This window comes from Leptinotarsa decemlineata, unplaced genomic scaffold, assembly GCF_025532065.1.
Source record: "Leptinotarsa decemlineata unplaced genomic scaffold, Ldec_3_MD MMD2_tig00000505_RagTag_RagTag, whole genome shotgun sequence".
NCBI classification, from domain to species: Eukaryota; Metazoa; Arthropoda; class Insecta; order Coleoptera; family Chrysomelidae; genus Leptinotarsa; species Leptinotarsa decemlineata.
Window position 1 is genome coordinate 7,982,824 of NW_027412549.1, and position 25,361 is coordinate 8,008,184.

Below are 25,361 nucleotides of genomic sequence, written 5' to 3' on the forward strand. Positions count from 1 at the left end.
AAACCTAGCGTTGGAAATGTTCATTTGAATCATTATATAAATTATACAAAAAACACTTTTCTTTATTCAGTTTGTATAACAAATATTCGTTATGGAATTGAATCAGATACCATTCCCAGGATTGCTATACGATATAGTAAATGAGAGGTAAAAAATTTCACCCTCATGGAACATTGTCATCTGTCATCATTAATGGCGGATATCCTATGTTTCGGAATAAGGCGAGTATCTTATTCCAATCTGGATAGCATTACAAGATGTTTGGAATATAAACTGATTGGGAAAAAGTGTTTTGTATATTTCAATTTTCATATAAAAGTAGTTTGTGCCTGAAAGTTACTTCTTTGCATGATCTACATATCTTTGTAAATAGATTATTTTGAAATTAATTGCTTTTTTCCTCTCTTCGGAAGATTCCCACATTTTTTTGTTTAACGATAGAGAAGTACAAAGTATAAATTTTCCTTTCCCAAAAATCAATCTATCTTAAAAATATACCTCTTTCAATTTATTCTCAATTAACTGTTGATATTTTGCTGGAAGCAATAAAAAATGTATTCATGTTATATTTTGACCTTTTGCTACACCTTGTACAATCCTGTACTCAAGATCAAAACACCAGTATCATAAGTCTCACACAAGCATTCATGTCACCTACGTCCAACTCACTAATTGACTTTAATAGATAAATTAGAGTATTTGCCAGAGTGACTGAGTGTCCCCTGTAACCCAACGATTTAGAGGCCGCATTGACGCAAAGAAAAATAGCAATAATAATGATTCTGTTCGAAGAACGATACTGAAAAGTGCACAGATAAGTCATCGTTCAATAACATTATCTCCGTATACTTTGTTTATTATAAACAGTTGTGTTTTCATCAACTCATTGTGGTCGATGTTTGACAAGATCAGGTAGTGCGTTTCTTCAAAACAACCTAAATTCTTATCGTAAGTCCGGAACAATCGGTAATGAGTGGTCTTTGTTTCCGTTGAGTGAGTCCGATATTGACATAAGGTTTGATTACAAGACATGATAATGCTAACATCTTCGGAAGATATGAAGAATAATGGAAGTGGCGTGGAAAGTAAAAGGTAAAGTATTTCAAATAATTCTTATCAAAACAAATAACAAGGGTTGAACTCATTCTCAAATCTGTTATTATCCAGATAGTGACGAAAACCTGACAACTCAGTGGACGATAATTTATTTATATCGGTAGAAACTCAACATTATACTGATTTCTTGAAAGGTGTTACTTATTGATGTAAAAAGTAATTTAATAGTAAAAATATTTATCCAGATAAGAGTTTTCTAAGGTTATCGTTCTGATGATTTCCAATTCAATAAACATTCTTCATGTTATCATGATTTTTCTCTGGTAAGTGTTTAGTTATTTTTATAGAAAACAATATTTTAATTGTTGTGGAATTGGCCGCGGTGGTAGTGCGCCCGACTCACGATCGGAAGACCTTGGGTTCGATTCCTGCCTCGACCAGAGAATTTATCTGGTTGAAGCTGGGATGATTCTGCAACCGTGTTAGGAATCACACGTTAAAAGGTAAGACCTCGTTAGTCCTTGGCTCGCACAAGTTTCTCAACTTCTGAGAGTTGTCGTTCGTATGGGGGCGCAAGCTGATTAACGGAAAAACAGATTTTGAACAGATTTTTTTTTTAAATTGGAGAGGAATACTTGGTTGGAACTAGATCGAGAAACAACCCTTTGAGTTGTCTCCGTTTCGACATTTATGAGCAATCTTCAGAATTAAACAATCTCATTCACAAAGGTATCCAGCAAAAAAATATGAATGGATGGGTAAAATACAGAGATGAATTATTAAAAAAAAACTAAAATCATTTCATGTTATAATCACTATTAGTGAATAATTACCATCAAAAATAATAGTGAGTAGGTACAATAGGTTGAAGAGAATCCTTTGAAAAGTCTACTTGAAACATATAGTCAGTGGGCATACTTGAAGACTAGCTATAAATCAAATCAATATATGTGACTATATGTGAAAAGTTTTCTTTCCTTGTACGAGGAATTGGGCAAATTTCGGATATGCGATTGGTTACCTTGTTCACAGGCAGATTCGGCGATGACAAACCTGTTGCTTGTTGTCCGCTTCAGCCTAGTTCGAAGAATGATACTCTGAAGGAATTCGATTTTCACTTATCGAAAATCATCGACTTTATGTTGATGATAGACACTACCTTGCACTGACGAGTGGCCAAACATCCCGAAACCGGTCTGCAAGTGTGTTCCAATAATTGAAAATCTATTGCAGCAGTTGTATCGCCAACAGTATATGCAGAAATAACGTCAGTGAAGAATCCTGCACTGACACCTGTCGGATATAATTCAACACCCTTTGTGGAATTAGCCAGGGGAGTAGTTGTTTTCTGATAGAAGTCAGTTCATTGCCATACAGTGTAGGGAGTTGAGACTGGCCTGAACTTATTGTTCCTTTAGATGATCTGAAGTCAACTTGAGCCAAAATTACACAATTTTAGTAATATTTCAAGTAGTTAGCGTCATCTGGAAATGAACTATACTAAAAATTTACGTATACTTTATCGTAATCTCCTGATGATACCAAATCAGTTGAACAAGCGCGTCGAGAAGAGTGTTACAATTCTGGTGTGCGGATGTTTCAAATGCTTTTGAATTCAACTTGTTTCAAATCCACCAATAAGATAATGAATTGGCGGCAGATATATATTGCATGAAGTCATTACAGACTGAAATTTCGCATCACATTGAGAATAGGTAGCATTTTTGTTGTTTTCTCAGATCACGACCGGAACGGTGTCAAAGACTTCTCTATTTTTGGTTCGGTAGCCAAAGATGATACAAACGACTGATATTAGTAACAAACTAAGTAGGGTCCAAGTAGGGTTTCAAAGACTTGCTTGAAACTTTCAATGAAAACCACACCAAGAGCAGCATAGGTGACACTTTTGTATCTGCCCCCTATATATCTAGTAATAATGGGGGTGACAAGATTGTGCCAATTTAGGATCAGGCGAAATTGGAATTTCGGAACATTGCATTGGGAATATCAGATATGTTCACGGATCGTATTGGTAGGTAGGTCTCAAGTGAGTAGGTCTATTCGATCCATCACTGGATTCACTTAGTAGCCAGCAATCTTAGGAGGAGATTTTCCGCCGATCAGGTACTCACTAGATTGAGGAAGATGTACCATGATAAATCAATCTTGGAGTGGAATATTCTTCAAAAGAAAATTCAGACTCTGGTAGCAGAACACGTACTATACGCCTGCCCCGCCACAGTCTGGATCATGTTTTCATCGTTTAATAGATAAGCACTCTTGCCAGCCGACATGTGAAATGCGCAAGAACTGATATTCTCACAAACAGTCAGGCTGTACTCTGGGAATGTCATAAAACTATAAAACTGGCGAACCAGAATATACTAAATAGGTTTGTTCTGGTTCTACGAAATTCAGGTTCTAGGACGTCAGGATCATGCCCAGTTGATATAGAGCGTTCTGGTTTATTCAGGATGATTTCAGACTGATGAATCCTCTGTTCTGGTTTCGACTGCGAAATAATCCTAAACTGTTTTGAACCGTCCCAAATCGGTCTTGCTCTCCAGGCTGAACTGTTGAGAACTGTTCCCGATGCTCATGCGCATGCATGTGGAAATTTGCTTGGGCTATTTGCTAGAACGTTTTCTTATTTATTTGATTTGAATAATTGATGATTGGGGGTAGATAACATTTGAACTGACTATAAGGATACGCTACATAACAAAATGGACATGATCAATAGTATTTTCTCGTTTTCATCTCTTCATATATACGATAGGCGGCACAGTGGTTTTCTCAAAAGCGTTCTGGTTTAAACAAGTGTCCAAGACTATTTCGAACTGGTTGAGATTTTTTGCTTGTACGCATCATGTCTTGCGCTGTTTCCAAACAGTTTCGGAAGTTAGAACCAGAACAAACTTCTCTCTATACTAGGTACGTGGAGACTCGGAAATTGTAGGCAATGAATAAACTGAGGAGACTGCTAGGCCCTAAATCAGCTACCAAAATTAATTTTGAGGTATAAGATCCAAAAATGGGTCGATAATAAATATAAAGAGTACTGAGAACTTCATGGGAAAATTTTTATAAAAGTATAAAACTGCAAACGTTATAACATTCATTGACGTATTTATCCAAGGCTGGAGGTTATTTATGATAAAATTTTGAAATCAAACAATGTAATTTTAACCAACCACTGATATAACATGTATCATATATAAAATTATACAGATCAAATGTATGATTTATTTATTTTCTTATTAACACCGCGTAACCATCACATGTTAATTTATTTAAGGTAACATGATCATGTGTTACTTTCAAAGATTCAAAACAGTGACTATGCTTTATGGCGTATTTTTTCTACTGTTCTCTCTCCCTAACAAGCTGATTAATCAGAATATGGGGCCTTTGGCAGGTCACTGATACCAAACAACTCTTGACAATCGAATAATCATAAGAATTGTCACCAATCCAACAATCGTTCTGCCATATTATCAGTTTCCCGCTTTATTTTAATTTATAATTAGCACGATTCCGTTAAAAAAAATTAAAAAACGATTCGAAAACAGACGTAAAACACTACACGAGTGGTGGTTATATACCAAGAAATTTCTGATATTTGATCGTATCCAGCATTAAAAATTTCTTTACAAACATTGCTGAAAATAATTCAAGAAACTAATAAGGATATTGAGTTGAAAAAAAAAACAATAAGTTTTTTCTCTTTGGTTCCAGTGAGAGAAAAGCCTGGGAAAGTTTCTTGTAACCAACAATGAAAGAAATAAAGATTCGGTGCAAGTGGAAGTTGAAAGGTTTTTTAAGTTTCAGAACTTCAGATATCTCAAACAGATACATGATTATTTGAAAAGGTTAACTACACAGTAAGGAACGACCTGAAAAGCTAGTGAAGCTTGCTGAATTGGTTGTGATGCCAATATACACCACCTGGCCTGGGGGATAACTGAAACTAATGAAACAGCTGAGCACTTACTACTATTATGGTAGTTCACGAAACGTAGGGAAATAATAGATGTAACACTTGTACTATAAGTCTCCAAGATTAGACGGTATTTATCTAGTAATTCTGGATAAATACCGATGAAGAATGGCTGATCAGAGGGCTCAGTAGCTCTTAAATTTTGAGGTGAAGAGATACATTTATCGGGGAGGTCAAATATCTGGGAGTGATATAGATCCCAGGCTGACTTGGAACCAACATCAGAAAAGAGTGACATGGAAGGCGTAAGTTGCACTTATGCTGGTCAGATGACGTTACTGAAAAAAGTGCAAAAACTGAAACTAGACAATACACAATGGTGGTTGAACCCATGATAACACACACATATGCATCTACGGTCTAGTGATCAAAGATAAAGACAAAGCATTATATACTAGTTTGAAAGAAAAAGCTCGATATTGGCCAGGTACCGATCGTATTTTTGTGATATTAGTTTTATGTTGCTCTATATCATAATTTAGTAGTACGCATGTTTGGAAAAGCTATCGTCTAGTGATTTTTGAAAATGTTTCGTAAAAATCTAACGTAAGTGTATTTTTCAATTGCATAATTCATTGTGTGAGTTGTACTTGAACAAGGGATTGAATCTCAAACATAATGTATTTTCCCATCTCCATTAATTATCTTCCTGAGAAAAGAGTGGTTTCAGACTTAGTTGCAGCCAATTATGTTTCAGATGATATTTCAACAGAAATATATGATAAGTTTGGTGCATTTGTTATTGTCGATGCTGAATATATTGGTGTTGCAAGATGACGAACACAAAATATGAACTGCGTTGAGGATTACCCGCGAAGTATTTCAAGAAAGTATGGTGTATCCATATATTTGTCAACAATGTATTTCACGAATTGGGACTAGGACTGCAACCTATAATTTAACACAGGCAAATGAAAAAAATCACCAAGTGATAGGGGTAGGGTCTCAATATCATTGTGGGCATTGGCATACCTTGCAAAAAGTTCGTAAAATATAAGGTATCTTGTGGATCACAAATTAAACGTCCATGGAATATTTTTCCCCAAATTATAGAATCGGTTACGCCAATAAAATTATAAAAACGGATACAAATAACAGTCAAATACTGAAACTTTGAAAACACCTGTCTAATTGACTGACTGACTGACTGACTGACTAATCATGAAATTTTAACGAGTCCAATCAATCAGGTAACCGTATCATTCATTCCTTCAGTTATGTCAGGCTGTTCACTAAAAGCACAGTACAAAATTTATAATTCCGGAATGAAATTCGAACTTTTGAATGAAAATTCTTTATTAGAGTTAACCAATTCGAAAATTGACGTGCCTTGCAATTTCAGAATGTTCCTAGATTATCTAATCTCTGTTCCTGACAAAAATGGAAATCAGTTACATAAACTAGTTTATCCGGTTTAGAGCATTTTCCTCAACGTCAAAGTAAAGTCAGTCTTATTGCAGTATATTACACTATCTGTGCCTTATATTCATTTGTAGTTTCAGAATGTTTCTAGACTACCGAATTCCTATTCCTGCCAAAAATGGATGTTAGTTAAATATGCCAACATGCTATCTGGGTTAGTGTCTCTTCATCAATATCAAAGTAAACTTAATCTTGTAATTGTATAAGAAAAATATTTCGAAATAAAATTCGAAACATTGTTGTCTACCGGAAAACAACTACTTTCCCGGCTAATACCGGTAGGTTCGACGTGGGTACTTTGTTCACTCACTCGAATTGACTGCCTTGTCGGTCGGTGATTCAAGCCCCAGGCTGAACGATCGATTTTTACTTGTTATCATCCAACCCGTGTTAGAAATCACACGTTAACAAGTAAGACCTCGTTAATCCTTAGCTCCCACAAGTTTCGACTGCTGAGGGTTGTCGTTCGTAGAGGTGAGACAGCTGGTTAACGAGAAAACAGATTTTAAAGAGTCTTCAGACACATCTTGGTATCTGGTAGGGTATTGGTAAAAGGAATGTTTCTTTCCTGCGTGGGGCTTTGTTCACGAGATGGAGCTGTTACTTGTTAACAATCTTTCTCTTAGACGAAGGTTTCACATATGCAGCGGAACTGCGTTGAAATCCTTCATGTACCAGGCACTTTACTGCCTGGGTCGGACCTTTCCTGCGAAACCGGTCTGTAGGTGATCTACTTGAATAGATTCAGCATGGTCCTGCTGCTGAATGAACGAGAAACATTTGCGAGACTAACCTCTGTGAGGTATAATTCAATATCGAGCGTGTTATTAGCCGGGGAAGTAGTTGTTTTTCGGCAGGCATTTACCAGAACCTACTGTGTAAGTAGTTGGGGGAGATGAAGGTTTCCAAACTTCATTTCGAAATATTAAAAAAAATCGTATGTATCTCTCCTCGATACACTCTTCAGACACAATGTGTATTACAAATTCCTAAATTGAATGAACATAGATTTATACCTATTATCGTTAAATAAATAGGAATATCACAATCTGAATTTCCATTGCTTGCCCTAACAAAACAACCCGATTGAAATGGAAATGTACAGAGATAATAAGAATTTGATATTCTATTATATTCATTGATTTATGTAAAAAACACATTGTGAGATTTTCACTAAATAGTTTTACAAAAACGCAACTCGTGTTTCGCACTACAATGACTTCTTCGGGCGTGACTTAATATACATCAGCATGACTAGTACAAATTGAAACCAGTACGATTTCAACCTGTTAGTGTTTTACTTGTTATGAATGGCTTTCACTATAGATAGGTTCGAATTAGCTAGTCCATATGCAAAATGAATCTTCCCAGTTTTTCATGTCAAGATAAAGCAGAAAGAGTTAAGGTCATTTGATAGTCATTGAAACATAGGGGTGATTACTTTTTAAATCATTTATTATAAATGCTGTTACACAGCTCTATGGAATATATATCTTTGAAGAATTGAAACGTATTTAAAGAAACCAAAAAATAATGGTTATTCGGATATTAAAATCATATACAGTGTAAACTTTTCGAAATATGCATGAGAAGAAACATCTACCATTTTTATCATTCTTTCAACACTTTTTTAGTTAAAATTGTTTCGAAATCATTTCAAACTCCTTCAGCATAAAATAGAATAGAATATGTTCATTTCATCACATTAACTACAGAAGTATAATAGTGACAAGTCAAACTGACAACAAAGAATAACAATAATTGAACGATAGTTTTTGTTATACACGATGATTACATCTAAAACAATCATTATGGAAAAAAAAATAATAATAAAAAACACATGTAACATATTAAAATATTAATGTTTCACAATTCATATATTCGTCGATGGAGTAGAAACAGTGAGTGCTTAACTCTAGCCTTGAAACGGTGGTAACTCAGACCGGTAATGTCTGTTGGTATTTTATTGTATAAATGTAAGTTGAGTGAATTTCGAGCTGATAGATCCAGTCTATAAAATTGAGGCATCAGGTGTGCACCTCTTCGAGTAGGGTAATTATGAAAGTCAGCATTTGTAAGGTACTTAGTATTTTTGTGAATCTCTAAAATGTTAGGTGGCTGTTAAAAAGAGAAAAGTATGTCTGTAATACCATACTTTGACTAAGACACATTTTCAGCTGTCTCAGTAGGAACAGTTGTGTAGAAAGTTTTTTACACAGACCGGTAACATGTGCTTCCCAATTTAACATGTCATCAATTTTAAACCCCAATAAATGTACATGTTGCTTCTTCGTTAGTTGTCTATTTGATGATATTATAATTTTCTGTGTCTTATCCCTGTTTGGTTTGAGATAATTTGAAGTAAACCAAGTTTCAGCATCATTATCTGTTCTAGAACATAGTTCCATTAAGTCGTTAACATTTGAGTCTGCTTCTACCGTTGATACATCATCTGCATAAAGATAAGCTTGGGAGTAAGAAATTAAAAATATCATTAATATATACCACAAAAAGAGTTGGTCCCAGTATGGACCCTTGTGTTACACCGTGAAAAATAGATCTAAATGTGCTTGAACTTTCAGATGTATAAACAACTTGTTTTCTCCCATACAAGTAGGTTTTCATTAGCTCTAAAGCTCTGCCACGTATCCCGTAATATTCCAATTTACCTAGTAGGAACTCAGATTCACACTGTTAAAAGCCTTACTTAGATCACTAGCCCCTTTTCAATATTCTCTACTATTGTATCAACTATAGCTATCACAGCTTGGGTTGTCGATTTGTTAGACCTAAATCCAAATTGATTTTTAATAAATACTGAATGAGCATTTAAAAAGGAAATTAAGCGATCTTCAATCAGCATCTCAAAAATTTTACCAAAGATGGAAATGATAGATATGGGTCTATAGTTATCTGGAATATTTGGATCACCCTTTTTGAATATGGGAATAACTTTACTTGTTTTGAAGATGTCTGTGAATAGTCGTGTTAGGAATCACACGTTGAAAGGTAACACCTTGTTAATCCTTAGCTCGCACAAGTTCGTAGGGATGCGACAGCTGATTAACGGAAAAACATATTTCAAACAGATTTTTTTAAACAGTCCTTCACAGAGATAACGGTTGAAAACAACAGTCAATGGACCAGAGACAAGGTGTAGGGTTTCTTTAATCATTCTACTGGTTAAGTTGTATATGTCCAAGCAAGCCGAGTTTTTTAATTTAATTATTGCTTGTTTAACTTCAACCTCAGTAACTAGACTAAGGATTATAGAAGTACTAGGTTTGGGGAGTGTAAAAAGGTAAGTTAGAGCATTAATGTTGCAGGAAGGTAGATATTTTACAGTTTGTTCAGCTATATTTGTGAAAAAGATGTTATATTCATCAGGGGAAATGCTGCTTGAGACTAAAAGTTTTTTGTTTGAATTTCGCTCGTGGATATGGTGAAAAATTGCCCTGCATGATCAGCAATACAGGGATCAAAAATTCCTGTTTCACAGATAGAATTATCCAGATCAGTAAAAATGTTATCAATGCAATTAGAAGACCTCACAGTGATCCTCTTTGATAATTCAATTTTTAGGTTAAAGATTAAAAGATTCACATAGGTTGAGTCAGTATTCTGAATTTACATTTTTATCTTTTATGTTAATATTGAAATCTCCAACTAAAATTATATGGTTGTACCTACCTGTTATTGAAGTTAAAAGTTCTTCAACTTTGTCAAAATACAGGGTGTAACTGAATAAGTGTAAAACATTTAAAGAGGTGATTCCTCATCGAAAAAAAGATAGTATCTTTCATATAAAGAAACTTCATTGGAGCATCCCTTGTTAAGATACAGCCCCTTAAAGGAGGTACATAAAATTTCTATAACAATTTTTTCCACAACCACTGAAAAAGTTACAATATTTAAATTAACCTGACGTTTTGTACTACCAAAAAGACACTTAGCCAGTAATTTATTTGGTTTACCCCATGGTTGTAAGGGGTGGAAAACGCAACCCCTAAAATTTATTTCCGATGTTAATTTTTGTCTTATCAGTTTTTTACCATTTAAAAATTTATTTCTGATAGCCTGTTTCATTCTAAACAAAAAATGTCTCTTGGGTTTTTTTGCCCAAAATAAAGCAGTTCACAGCAAAAAATTATTTTACGAACAACTACAGAGATACATCGTCATAAATGCGAACGGGATTTATTGTTATTTTGGAGTTAGTACCTGCATTAAACGATTAAAGGGAAATAAACAAAACTAATTAATTAATAACAAAACACACAACATGTAGAAATCATAGTAAATGTTCAATATGTCTACCTTCAGACATTACGCATGCGTCTAGACGTCGGCGCATTGAGCCACGTATTCGCTCAAATATTCTTGGAGTCTCTCTGATTACCCTGCACGCATCGATGATGGGGTTTCTTAAGTCCTCTACATCGCGAACAGGAGTTCGATAAACCAAATGCTGTAAATGGCCCCAAATATAGAAATCGAGAGGATTGAGATCCGGGGATCGAGCGGGCCAGTTCTGTGGCCCTCCTCGACCTATCCACTGATTTGCATATGTTTCAGTTAAATACTGATGTGTTACTTGACTAAAATGGGCGGAAGCCCCATCATGCATGAAAAACATATCCCTTCTGACGCCCAAAGGAATTTCCTCCAGCAGTACTGGATGCACTTCTCTTAAAAATTGAACGTATGCCTCACCATTTAATCGAGGAGGTAGAAAATGAGGCCCAAATAAATTATCCCCAATAACTCCGGACCACACGTTAAGAGAAAACTGTTCTTGATGGTTAGTTTCGACAATAGCGTGAGGGTTTTCATCAGCCCATATGTGGTAATTATGAAAATTAATAATCTTGTCCCGAATAAAACTACATTTGTCAGTGAATTCTATCGTCTTCAGAAAGTCACAATTTCTTCTAATCATTTCCAGCATCCAATTGCAAAATTCAAGACGGTTCGGAAAGTCTCGCAGTAACACTGCCTGTACTCGTTGCATATGGTAAGGGTATAAGAGTTGTTCCTTTAAAATTCGAAATACCGTCATATGATCAACATTTAGCTGGAAAGCAATCTTTCTAGTACTGGTAGTAGGTTGCTCTTTAATCAAATTAAGTACTGCTTCCTCAAGCTGTGGTGTTCGTACTTCTCGATGGCGACCACAATCCTGCGTTCTTTTGTCGAATGAACCATATTCTTGTAATCGTTGATGAAGTCGAACAAAAATTCTATGTGAAGGATGCTGCCGTTGAGGATACATTTCAGCATATCTTCTAGAAGCTTCTAACCCATTTCCCTGCGACAGACCGTAAACGTAATGCATATCAGCCATTTCCTCATTTGTGTATGCCATTTTAATAAAAAGTGAATTATTAAAGTAACAAATTAAGAACAGAACAACAACACACAATTAGTATTAATTCAATTTCGAAAATTCACAAACTGACAGCGTCATACCAATTTAATTGTCACTATCGCTAATAGCGACCTACTAGATAGATTAGTTAGCCGACGTCTAGACGCATGCGTAATGTCTGAAGGTAGACATATTGAACATTTACTATGATTTCTACATGTTGTGTGTTTTGTTATTAATAAATTAGTTTTGTTTATTTCCCTTTAATCGTTTAATGCAGGTACTAACTCCAAAATAACAATAAATCCCGTTCGCATTTATGACGATGTATCTCTGTAGTTGTTCGTAAAATAATTTTTTGCTGTGAACTGGTTTATTTTGGGCAAAAAACCCAAGAGACATTTTTTGTTTAGAATGAAACAGGCTATCGGAAATAAATTTTTAAATGGTAAACAAATAATAAGACAAAAAGTTACATTAGAAATACATTTTAGGGGTTGCGTTTTCCACCCCTTACAACCATGGGGTAAACCAAATACATTTCTGGCTAAGTGTTTTTTTGGTAGTAAAAAACGTCAGGTTTATTTCAATATTGTAACTTTTTTAGTGCTTGTGAAAAAAATTGTTATACAAATTTTATGTACCCCCTTTAAGGGGCTGTATCTTAACAAGGAATGCTCCAATGAAATTTCTTTATATGAAAGATCCTATCTTTTTTTCGATGAGGAATCACCTCCTTAAATGTTTTACCCTTATTTAGTTACACCCTGTATAGCTCAAATTCCCTCGACAATGAAGATCTATAGGATATATTCTCTATGAGAGACTTGGCGTGAGCACCATCTTCCTACTAGAAGTCTAAATCTATAGAGAAAGAACCTGAACGTCGTCTATAAACGTTCCCAACTGTCCTCCCTGTAACATCGGATCAATAATTGGCGTGCCATCTAAACTACTCAGTTGATAGGTAAAATTAGAACCTCTGGCTCAAAATGAATCAAACAAAAAACTTCTCGCACACCAGAACGTCCTTCAATATATCTCGAATTGAGTGGAAGACTAGAGACTATATTTGGAAAAGACTTCTGAAACAAATCTCAGATAAATATTTTTTATTTCTGATTCACTTTGTGTCAAACAGGGCTTTTCAGTCACACTGATTTTCTAAAAAAATTGCAATATCTCGAAATCGGCTACGTTTAGGAATGGATAACCTTGATGAAAGTCCCCTTAGAATCCATCGTGGAAAAAAATGAGAAGTGGGGGTTTTCCATTCGTGTAAATTTAATACTGTGTAAATTTGAAATAAACTTTTCCATGTACGCTATTCCGTCCAGAAAGAGGTGATACTTGGTTTTAATTCATGATAAGTAGAATTCAGAAAAAATTTTTCAGAAAGCTTTATTCTTTCGCAGAAAAATATGCGTCTATTGCCTTCTACTTCCATACATACCGATGCAGTAATCATTTAATATAATCAGATTACCAAGACGTACAAGTACGCACAATGCATAATTTTCGAAAAGTGGTATGAGTCATCACTTGCAAATAAGGTCATTACTTCATTTGTTTGTAGAGTAATTTAAGTTATTCAAATCAGGTTGTGATACGGCACGGCAATCGGGACAACTGTGTAACAGAAATACGTAAATTACAGATAACATCATCAAGAGATGACGAAAACTAAGTTTACCTCTAAATTAGGCCCATCGTTGCGTCTGGAAATGGGGATCATCAACTGAGATTAATTGAATGAGCTGTGACAGTTTGTAGTATTATCATAATTTCTATAATTCATGTGTTACTGATTACCTGTTACGTACCTAATATTTTCTTGGTCACATAAAAAAATGAACCACCGGCTTCATAGGTTCATAGATATCATTCCATATTTTTCGATTTCTACACTTGCGAAGTCTTCTAAAAGTCTACTGTCATTAACAGACCTCAACAATTTTAAGCATACTGTAGCCATTCTCTAAAAAATGTTGAGCTATGCTGACAGTTTGATCTTTCTCTTGAAGATGGTCACTTGGTGATTAAAACACGTGTCGAAGTGTTGCAATAACGGTTTGGTGTTGGTAAAAACTCCAGTAATATTCATACTTTTTGTCATAATACTCACAGCTTATTTCGTAAGTATCAGATTTTCCTTTTCCGTCATCCAGTCTTTCGAATTGTCCAACATTTGTCGGTGTGCTTTTTGTTCGTTGAAATCTCTACTTTCTAATGATGTAAAAAAATATACATTACCATAGTAAATGTTCACAGAAAATGCAAAAAATCGAAAAAATCTCGAATTCGATTTATTTTTAACATTTTGTAAAATTTTGAGCTATTTATCAAAATTTACAATTTAATTACTCAAGTAAAATGTCAAATCTCAACGCTATGAATTATTTGTGAGTGTGAATAGACCAACGCATTCTGACGGCATAGTTCATGTCGTCGATGGTGGATTTTTACTGCACAAAGTAATTTGTTAGAAAAATGAAACGGTGGAAGAGATCATGTATAAATATTTGCGCTATGTAGAAAAACATTACGCAGCAAGCAGCTATATTGTCTTTGATGGGAACCCTGAAATTTAAAAAATCAGATACTGTCACAACAGTACCAGCAGCTGCTTCAATTAAAGGAGGAGAAAAATCTCAGACAACATTCCAGTGTTTGATCATCAAACCCATAAAAAATACCATTTTTGCAGGAAAAATGTTTGTCTAACGAGAAAAACAAAAACAAAATAATAAAAACTTCAATGGAAAGATTACAGTCACAAGGGTTTTCCTGTAAACAAGTAGAAGAAGATGCTGATGCTCTATAGAAATTGCCAGAGATTCTAATAAAACTGCTATTGATGTGGGTCAAGATTTCGATCTTTTGATTCTTTTAAATCAATTGAATTCAAATAATGACCTTTATTTTCTCAAACCAGGTCTGGAAATATAAAGGATCTATTTTTTACGTCTAACAGTTTCAAACATGAATCCTTCAAAAATATTGTTGCTTTACTGCATTGTCTTTCCGGTTGCGATACAACATCTGGATTTGCCGGAAAAGGAATGAAAATTCATTATTAGACACTAAATATTTGTCAAATTTGGCCAATGTTTTTTATAAGAAAGATGCGAGTAAAGAAGATATAAAAAAATAGATTACAATTGATCAAATTTATTTATAAATGTAAAATTAAGATTTCAAAAATATCAATTGGCAAAAATTAAAAATCGTTTTTCATTTTGGCCAACCTTCCACTCACAGAAGGAACAGTAGAACAACATTCTTACAGGCCATATTATCAGCTTCAAACTTGCTTGGGTAACGAACTGACAGCAACAGATTGGGGCTGGAAGCAACATCAACGTGGCATTATGCCCAAATTTACAGAAAAGGAATCAATTACGGACGTATTGCTTAAAACTATTTGCTGCAGCTGTGAAACTGGATGAAAATTCAAGATAAGGTATTTATAAATAACAAAATCAACGTTTTCAAAAATATTATAATTAATAACGTAATCAGAATGAAGTATCTGAATTCAATAGTACGATTTACACGTATATTTATATTTTATGAGATTTTCTATGACATGAATGTAATAAGAATTCAATGAATAAACTTTTTAACTGAATAAAATGGCAGCAATCACGTTTTTTTGATGTAATTGTATATAATGATTGAAGAAAAATTCGAATTCGAGTTTTTTTTTCCATTTTATTGTATTTTCTGAGAACATTCACTGTTGTAATGTATATTTTTCACATCATTAGAAAATAGAGATTTTAACGAACAAAAAGCACACCGACTTTTTGATATTAAGTCAAAATAAGATAAAAAAATAAATATTTTAAATAAAATAAATTACAGTGTATTTGGGACATAAAAAGGTAAGTTTTCACCAAATTTCGTAGGAAAATGTTTTTTTGAAAAGGATAAAAATAAAAACCCAAAAACTTGGTTATTCGAATTTTTCACATAAATTATGAGGTTATGTGAAAAAATTGAAAATGAAAAATTTGTATATCTTTTTATTACCCACAAATTTTTTCCATAGGACTTGTAGTTTTGCTGGAAATCGAGATAAACCATTTTTTACCCTTAAAAACTCACCCCCTCTCACAATTGTTTAGCTAAACGCGAGTCGTGACACAATGTTTTCATTTGGATGTGTAAAAAGTCTTTTCTTCAGATTCATTTTACGTCAGAGGTTGTTTCAATTCTACTACATTTATATTCAACACTTTCTCAATTAATTCATCCGTCGACATTTTAGGCAACATTGGATCATTTATGAGAGCAGCTCATTCATCAAATTGAATATTATTTTCATAACTAACTCCCATTTATATAGGGGAAAAATTAAATAGATAATATCAAACTAATCGAATGGAAATGGGTTTCAATTATGGCAAAATGAGTGATTTTGGAAACCTAATCAATCTTTCCTTCAAAAATGAACTGTGCTCTCACACACCAGAACTGTTACACTTAGTTCGACGCCATCTGAGTTGTTTCCGAATAGAACACATTCGAATACATAAAAACATAAATTATTGTTCATTTTTACTATAAAAATTAAGTATGTTTGTATGTTATGAAGTAGGTAATCAATATGTGATTCCATTGGAAAAACAATTTTTTTTGGAAATCTTCCACATTTCCCAATAATTTTATTGATAATTGTACTAATAATATGAATTATATATAAACAGATACAGATTATATTGAAATACTACACTTTCGAAATGGACACTGAATAGTATGAAATATTATGAAATAATATAGTATGAAATAACAGCGCATTTGTGATTTATTGAGAAGAAAAAATTATTAATAATTCTATCCATTCTCAGAATGAGCTCAATAATCACCTAGGATTTGTACCAATCTTCAAATCTCCAAAATAATTGGCAATTGCATCCAAAAAACTACTTCTTTAATCATAAATTCTTCTAGTGGAACTTTTTTCTGTTTGATCAATATAAAATCTGGGATAAAAACTTGAAGTCAACTTATAAACTCCTTATTTCTGATACTGAAGTTTTGCCTTTTTGGTAAAGAATGAATTCAAAATGGATCAACTATTATTCAAAAATTTCAAAAAGTAAAATAGTTTTTCTCTGAAAAAAATAACAGAATTTCCAGAGATATAGGAGTCAAATTCTATTTTTCAGCAAAAAGCGCTCTGAAAATTTGTTTATATTTCGTCTAGAATTAATTCTGTCACTACAAACTTGAAGGATAGATATTATTTTGATGTCTTCAATTACTCCAGTTTGAGGAAAGACACATCCATGGAAGGATCTAATATTTCAAGACTAGGTTGCCTGGAAATTTCTAGACTCAAACTAGAACAGTAAAGGTGTAGAATAGCCGAAAGCCAATATAAAACATATGAAAGAACGGGGCGCAGAAAAGTTTGCGAATACTTTTTTCATGTTCCCTTTCCTTTAATTGATATTGCATTTAGAGTAGTCTCACATTTTTCATTATTTTCAAACAATCCATTTCTTTTTGTTATTGATACTTTTTTCAAATTTTCAGTCATATAAACCAATGAACTTGTCTGTAACTCGTCTTATTTATAAATTTTGCCTACAAAATGAAACGATTAATTAAAAAAAAATATTTATATTCAGCTTTCTTTAGTGGTCTATCTTTTGGAAAACAATCTTCTTCCATTTTCAAAACGAGAAAAAGACTATAAAACTTTTGCCTCAAATTGTGATAACTCTAATTCTTTTGACGTACGTCAGCAGATTCTCTATTGATTCAGCTTTGTTTATTTTTCAGATTGTGGAAGTACTGAGTCCACCATAAAAAAATTCTGTCAAAGAATAAGTTTATTTGGAAAAATTCCAAATCATATTTCAACACGCTTTTCAACCACGTTATTGGTAGATTGGGGATTTTAAATGTACAAATCAAAAAATTTAACTTATTTTCTATCAAATAAGCGTTTGTTTTTTTCTCTTTTCTCAGTTTGAAAACGATCAAAAATGATGCTCCTTCAAATCCCGTTCTACTCGTATTTAGTAGTGAAGTATACCTCAGACATTAATACAAATCAACTATATCCAGCAATTAACTACTTAATTGTCAACATTTCACGCATATTTCACACCTTCAGATGTATTAAGAGATTTAATAATTTAGAAGCAAGGTCTGAAATGAATTTGACCTCAAAGAACATTACCATATAAGAACTGGTAGCTATTTATAGCAATTTGTTATTAAATATTTCTTCTGTGATATTTTTAGATCACCACAGCTCGTTTATTTACGTTAATAAATTAATGCGATACCCTAAGGGCAAGGCAAAAAGAATATGGTACGATAGTAACCATTCACTTCCTGCTGGAATTTTTAACATGCATTATGAGGATTATTTCTGATGAAAACAGTTTGTTTATCTGTAATATGATAATAAATGTGCCAAAGGAATATCTTCGAAATTTCTATCTTCTTAGTAGGGGGCTGTTCAAGTTTACGTAAGCACCATAGGGGGAGGTCTTTGCTTTGCTTATTTTTTATAACACATGGGTAACGGGGGGCTAGATGATGATTGAGTCAGCAGTTGTTATTTACTTTTTTACACATATGGCAACTCACACATTGATTATGTTTGAAAACGAAACGCATTTTTGAGGATTCCCACAAATAATGTTTACGTTTAGGTACTCGCTTAGAACCGAAAAGGGGAATTACCGCGCGCTGTTCACTTGTCTAAATTACTTCTATCAATCTATTGTTTCATTTCGATAGGATTGACGATTTGACGTATTGTAAGCAAAGCACGCTGGTGTTTATGTTACCGGTGATCCACTTTCGTCAAAGTTGAATTCTTTAATTAGGATGTCGTTTCAAATAGATAAATCCAAGTTACACCAAAAATTGTTCGAAAGTTTTGAAAAATCTCATACAAATACGGAAGTACAAAATGTACAGAAGTTAGTTACAAGCAAAGTCCGACAAGTACTAACAATGTTTACATAAGCATGGGAGGGGGGTAAGAAGTTTGCTTACTTTTGCTGACAAGGGGGATGGGAGGGGAATCATTGTAATACATTTGCTTACGTAATACTTAAACGGGTCCTAGATAGATTTATTGATGTTTTCGAATTAAACTATTAAAAACTCAAGTCAGTATGTTATAAATATATAAATGTTAATATAAAAAGGAAATTATCACAGATATATCAATTCATGAAAATACATGTTGGTAAAAAATTATATAATGGAGATATTTCTCGTTCATCCAGCATCAGGACCATGCTGAAATTATTTGAGTAGATCACCTACAAACCGATTTAAAGGTATTTCCTCTCATCAATGCAGAAAATATCAGCTCTGTTAGGCCAGCATTGCAAAGTACGGAAATCGCATTTAGAAAATGCCAAAATTAGGTACTTTTTAGGTGCTTTTTAGGTACCGAAGTGAAAAATCAGGTGCTCTGTAACTTACACCACAACTCAATACTCAAAGTTGCGTTGCTAGCATTATGTGATGCTAGCAACGCAATGAAAATAATAATAAAATAATGAATGTTAAGGGAACACTATTAGGTGCTAATTAAGTGCTAAACGGTGAGGATCGTACAATTTTGAATACGCCGTCCACCAAAACAGAAACATATCTATTTTATTCAATTGATATAAATGATTGCATTAACATTGATACACCTTTTCATAAATCTGCTCTGGCAGATCATTATCATACGAGTCCGCAAGTTTACCAAAGTTTTACATTAAGGACAATATCATTAATAACAATAAGTGGGAAGATTTATTTTGAAACAGTTACATTTTTTTCTGTTTTGGATGACATGAGTACCTAAAAAATGATGAAAATATTAAGAATAAAAATGACCCAAAATTTGAAAAAATATTTATGTAGTGAAAAACTTGCGTTAATGGTACTAGACAGCAAGCCAATGCTAAATTTATCCGAGATCATTTGATATATTTAAAAGTGTATGATTTCCATAGTCTTGAAGAAAAAATGAATTTTAACTTTATGCCGTCAGTTGTTAGATGTAGGTATATGTGAAAATCATGGAAATGTGAAAACAGTATCCGAAAGTGGAGGGTATTTGCCAAAATTGTTCGTACGGCTTTTATGTTATTAATTACAACTGAGATCTTTCCCAATTTACAAACAAGTGGGTCAGGTAACGATAAAAAATTTTGGAGAGTGACAGGTGACAGGATTTCATGAAATTAGTTATTTATATCAAAAACAGTAATTTATTTTGTCAATAAATGACCTAGAACCCTGATTCTATTTCAATAGAATAATAAATTATACAACAAGACAATATAAATGAATACTTTGATATAAAAAAACCAAGTTTGGTTAGGAAATATCCAAGACGTAATTAGTATCTGAATTGATGAAAGCCCCACAAGAACTTTTTGTAAACTACTACCAGATTAAAATAAGATTATTAGGATAAAATAGAAGTATTGATACAGATTGTCTCTTTTTTATACTTCATAATTAACAGTTTACAAAATTACACGTATTTCACTATACAATAGTTGCCTCAGAAGGACCTGAGACGCGTTTCTGAAGAACCTCAAGATGAAGGTGGGCTTGGCATAAAGAAACGAAATTCATATCCGTTTTTCGAACCAACTCAAAGCAGAGATGAAATTAAATCAACATTTCTGTACCTTCATTGTACTAGCATTGAAAGGTTGGGTACTGGCGAACTCATCACAAATCCTAACCACGCCAACTCATCCGCGAATATTCTAGGTCATTTTGAAACCACTTTTTTGCAGAAGGAGAACTGATCGCCTTGTTGAATTAGTTAAAATTAGTTTAATTGAAGTTAGTAGTTAGTTTTCTACTAGATCATATTATCGACTAGTACGAATTGTTGATTCTGGTTTCACTTCATAAAATTTCCAACTGCAACTCGATTAGGTCTGTCTCTAGTAACGGGTAGACTGGTTGTTCACAGCTGCATACAATTTTACACAGGATTATTTTGTGATGAGTTGGCGTAGATCCGTGAAATCCAATATTAAATTGATGAATTACTTGATCACAATAATAAATTATAATGCATTTTTTCAGCAATATGAGGAGAAGAAGGACCGGAGTATACAAAATGGATCCAAATGATGGTATCGTCTTCCAGAACAACCGTTTTCTAAACACATTAACAATAGGAAAAAGGTAAGACAACAATTGAAGAATGACGGAACTAGAGAAACGGTCAGTGCAAACATTTTTGGAAGATCAATTTACTTTCATTATAGAACACCACATGAGAGTGTTGATGATGATTTTGTATATCAAAATATGAAAATTTCAATTTCAACTTTAATCCCCAGATTCCCTTCTCTGCACGGTCCGCGAACGTGAAAGAGCAGAAATTAGAAAACATCTTTTTAGGGCAGCTGCTTGAGCAGCTGGTTTAGTTTTTGACACTGAAGGAGGTGATCACAACTCTGCTACCCAGTTGTGACCCGTTCATCAAAATGCCCTTATAAAAGCCGCAATGATAACTTCACTCCTACGGTAACCCAAGGACGAGCCAAGGCATAGGGTCTACTTCAACAACAATGAAGACTTTGGCTTATCAATCCGCCTGATATTAGCTTTTTTCAGATAGAATGGGCTGTAGTTGGAAATTAAGGGGTTCATCGTGGCCTGACAGGAAGGTGTCTTCAACACCTTACTCTACCGTAGTCGCGTGATGGGTATAGAGGTTCCTGACACAAGGTGCAGGGCCTGCCGTGAGGCATCTGAGATTTCAATGCACTCGCAGGGAGCATGTCAAGCATATGCGGTCTCAAGCTATATCCATCGACATAACGCGGTCCTAAGAGTGCTTTATTACCACCTATGTCACTTTTACGGTATATTAACGAGACACCGGTGTTGCCCTACGCTCCGGGGGATATCGAATTCGTTGTGGGGAACGAGAAGTGCTGAATTCATTGGAAGTATTGGTTTCCCATTCCAGGCTCATACAAGCTAATGAGCCAGATGTACCTAGTCCTTCTCGATCGCCAGAGCAAGACGATATTTGTCGTGGAGTTTTCAGCTTCTGGCCTGACGAATATCGTCCGAAAAGAGGAGAAAAAACGGATAAAATATCGAGATTTTCTCGTCGAATTGTGCAAACTCTATCCAGACCACTGTGTCAAGATAGTTGTTCTACTCTCGAATCTCAAGATCAGGCCGGCTTGCTGCACTAAGGCAGAAATTTCAGCCAGACAAATGCACAAGACTGTAATTCTTGGCTAATTGCGCTTGCTTAAGGTACATGATTCTCAGACCCAACTTACACCACGGTGCCGGTGTGGGGTGTAGTCATTGGTTGATAATGCTGGCGCGCCTCCTGAATGTATCGGGGCTTCGGTGGATAGGTCCCGTCTAGCGCAACCTTAGGTTGAAAAAATAGTAATTATAATAATAAATTCGAAGATCCCTCTTGGGTTCTCAGAATTTTGTTGCTTCGGACCCGGATGGGCTAAAACTCATTAATGGAAGTTCCTACCAAGTACCCAACGCCACCTGGCCAGAATTTTAATGTCTTGGCTGAATAGGGTGCAGTAGATTTCGGCTTGGTTTGTGGAGGAACGGACCGTTCATATCTCTAAAAAGTTGATTCGTCTGTTTCAAAGAACTACATGCGAATAACATAGTTGAATTCAAGCTATAAGTTATTTATCAGCATCGTATACAGATGAATAACTTCCGCAGTTTACCGAATATTTCAATGAGTATAAGAACAGAGGGGGTCAAAGAGACGTGTGGCTGGTTGCAACGAGAATCTGCTTATCGATAGATGTATAACGCAGGACTCAGTGCTATACCAGAGTAAACTCTATATGGCCTGTATAGATTATCGTGAGACTCTTGATACAATATTGCAAGAGCTAATTGCTTAGCAAATTGGAGTTTTAGTCATCTCCTGATGATAATAACTTAGTTAGCGAAACGCACGTCGACAGGAAGCATTTTTGTTCTGATGAGGAAAATGTGTTCGCAATAGATACATTTTAAACCAGAGGTTTCATTTCGAGACCGTAAAATGATATATACTTGAGTACAACTCCATTATATGGCCGCCTCACTATAGTATCAATGTTTTCGAGATACTCTACTCATTAGCTAGGGTTCAATAGAGAATCGTACAACAGAACATATCGAATGTGAATACTTCATCTTATAGAAAACTTGTAATTAATCTCATATATATGCATAAAATTGTTAATGACTATATTGATTGTCCGAAAATCGCCGAGTTTTGTGCTCTTTCTGTAAATCCTAGAAGAAACAGAAATAGTAATATTTTGATAATACCATTTTGTACCACCAATTATGGTCAAAATGAAGGAATTTGTATGATTATGAAGTAGGTAAATCATCACCATTCTAGCCTGAACTTGTTTGACTCGCCTTTGATATCTTGTAAATCCAATCGTAAATTGGATGTTTCGTCGAAATAAATAAATAAATAAATTGTACTTATCATTTCAATAAATAATTTAAAAACCAATACAGAAATTACAAATCTAACACTCGAGTCCTGGATAAATTTCAGAACTGGGGGCCACTTAAAGGGCGTTCAGAGAGGATTGGCTGGTGACAAAAAAAGTGAAGGATTTTGAGAAAATCAATTGGGCCATTAACATTCCAACCTCAAAAAGCTGAGACAGGTGGCATTTACCCAGGAAAGCTGCAAAAAGGACCGAAAATTCTATAAAAAAAATTGGGAGTATTGGGAGTAAAACAACAATTCAGGTTACAAAAACTCACATTCGTGATACAATGCCTAAACGTTTGAATCATTTGGATTGATTTCTATAAGAACGTGCGGCAATTTTTGCTTTCACTTTTTACTGATATTCTTCTACAAACCTAATTGAAATTAAGACATGATAATAAAAAAAGAAAAAAATGTAAGCACCTCCATTACACATTTCATAGGTAATGAAACATTAACTGCTTTCTGAGTTATTTTTTTGAAGATAAAAAAGAAATGAAGTGGTTCCAAATGTGTATTCCTAAAAGTGAATATTCTTCGGTGTCTGGTAACTTTGAATATTGTGCTACTTGAGGTAAGATTAATTGTTTAGTATAGTTTCTACAAATTTTTATTTCCACTTGAAAGTTTACAAAACCGCGGTATATTCAGATTATGTGTAATACATTAGTGAAATTGTCACAAAAAAGGCTATCTTATAAGGGAAGATTTTTTTTCTAGTCCAGTCTTGGAGATGAAATGTCAGTTTTAAAATAATTGTACAGCTTGAAAAGTGGCAATGATGAGGTGTTATTATTATCTCTTTAAATAACGTCAGAAGAATTCGAAACGAAATTGGCAAATTTTGATTCCTTTGGATTTTTTCTAGATTTCAATAATTTTCTAATTCAATGCTTATGTTCAAATAGTGTTTCTATTGTTGATATGAAGTCATACTTGGGAAAAAGAAGATAATTCATATTTCAGAAAGAGTTTTGATAATACCTATATAGGTACTCAGATAATTATGATTGGAACGGTCTTCAAAAACACTATATTCTAAAGACGTACTGAAATACTCACTTTGGAAAGTGCCATGTAAACCTAAAAATATATACCACTAGATGGACAAAACAAGAATGAAACTTTTTCCTATAACTCATATATATATAGTAATAAATTCAACATCCCACAATAAAGTAAACTGAAGTAGGTAAATCATATTTTCCCTGATTTTCATTTCCAACTTATCTCCTTTGTTTGAAAATTGATTTGAAACAATATCGTTATTGATTGAAAAATACTACTAATTACATGTCACATTCGATTATTTTTGTTAAGTACTGACACACGAGTTCAGTGGCGCCGTTAAAGTTGGCACAGTTGTGAATTGTAAATGTGAATGATGACTTTATTCAGTTGCCTCTTATATAGTGTTACCCATTTTTAATGGAAACACCCCCCTAAAATTTGAAGTTGTAAACCGATTTCAATAATTTTTTTATGAAATGTCGAGTACTAAAAGGTCTACCTTGGGACAAAATTTGAAATGTTTATTAAAGTTTCAGGGCATACTACGATATTTTTTCTTAGTCGAAAAACGCGATTTTTTATTAGCGATTTTTTTATTGAAAAAATCACTACGCCACTGGATTCAGAGTGCCTCTAAACAGGTGTGACCGAAATTTCATGAAAAAATATTCATTATTAACAAAGTTATGACAACTCAAAAATTCGAAAACTCACACAGCTAACACTCACAAAAAACACCCTATATCAACAGTTATAGCCATGCCTCTAAATAGGTGTGACCAAAATTTCATGAAAAAATATTCATTATTAACAAAGTTATGATAACTCAAAAATTCGAAAACTCACACAGCTAACAGTCACAATATATCATTTTTTTATGATTTTAACAATAAAGTGCCGCCAGATGAAAAAAAAACAAATAACGTAAATATTTTTAATGAAAATAACGGAATTACAGTCAAGTTTTCACGCAAATTAACTAAAACTAAGACCTA

General features: G+C 33.9%; 2 protein-coding genes across 6 annotated transcripts in view; one reads left to right on the forward strand and one right to left on the reverse strand.

Moving 5' to 3' along the window:
* The window catches only part of LOC111517502 (uncharacterized), a 36,453-nt gene extending 11,914 nt beyond the window's left edge, over positions 1-24,539 (reverse strand). The window contains exon 1 of one of the 2 annotated variants that reach the window (XR_012465152.1): positions 24,418-24,538. Coding sequence is in view for 1 of the 2 variants with exons in the window: in XM_074173863.1 (XP_074029964.1) it covers positions 24,418-24,432 (15 nt within the window). In the remaining variant the exon portion in view is untranslated. Of the gene's footprint in view, positions 1-24,417 lie in introns of both variants that reach the window. The other variant, XM_074173863.1, reaches the window with a different exon arrangement.
* The window catches only part of fray (oxidative stress responsive kinase frayed), a 55,953-nt gene continuing 31,371 nt past the window's right edge, over positions 780-25,361 (forward strand). The window contains exons 1-2 of one of the 4 annotated variants that reach the window (XM_074173858.1): positions 780-1,092; positions 20,931-21,032. In XM_074173858.1, the coding sequence (XP_074029959.1) occupies positions 1,031-1,092; positions 20,931-21,032 (164 nt within the window). In that variant the 5' untranslated portion in view covers positions 780-1,030. Of the gene's footprint in view, positions 1,093-1,350; positions 1,380-6,606; positions 6,633-20,930; positions 21,033-25,361 lie in introns of those variants that run through there. The other 3 variants (XM_074173860.1, XM_074173859.1, XM_074173861.1) reach the window with 3 other exon arrangements.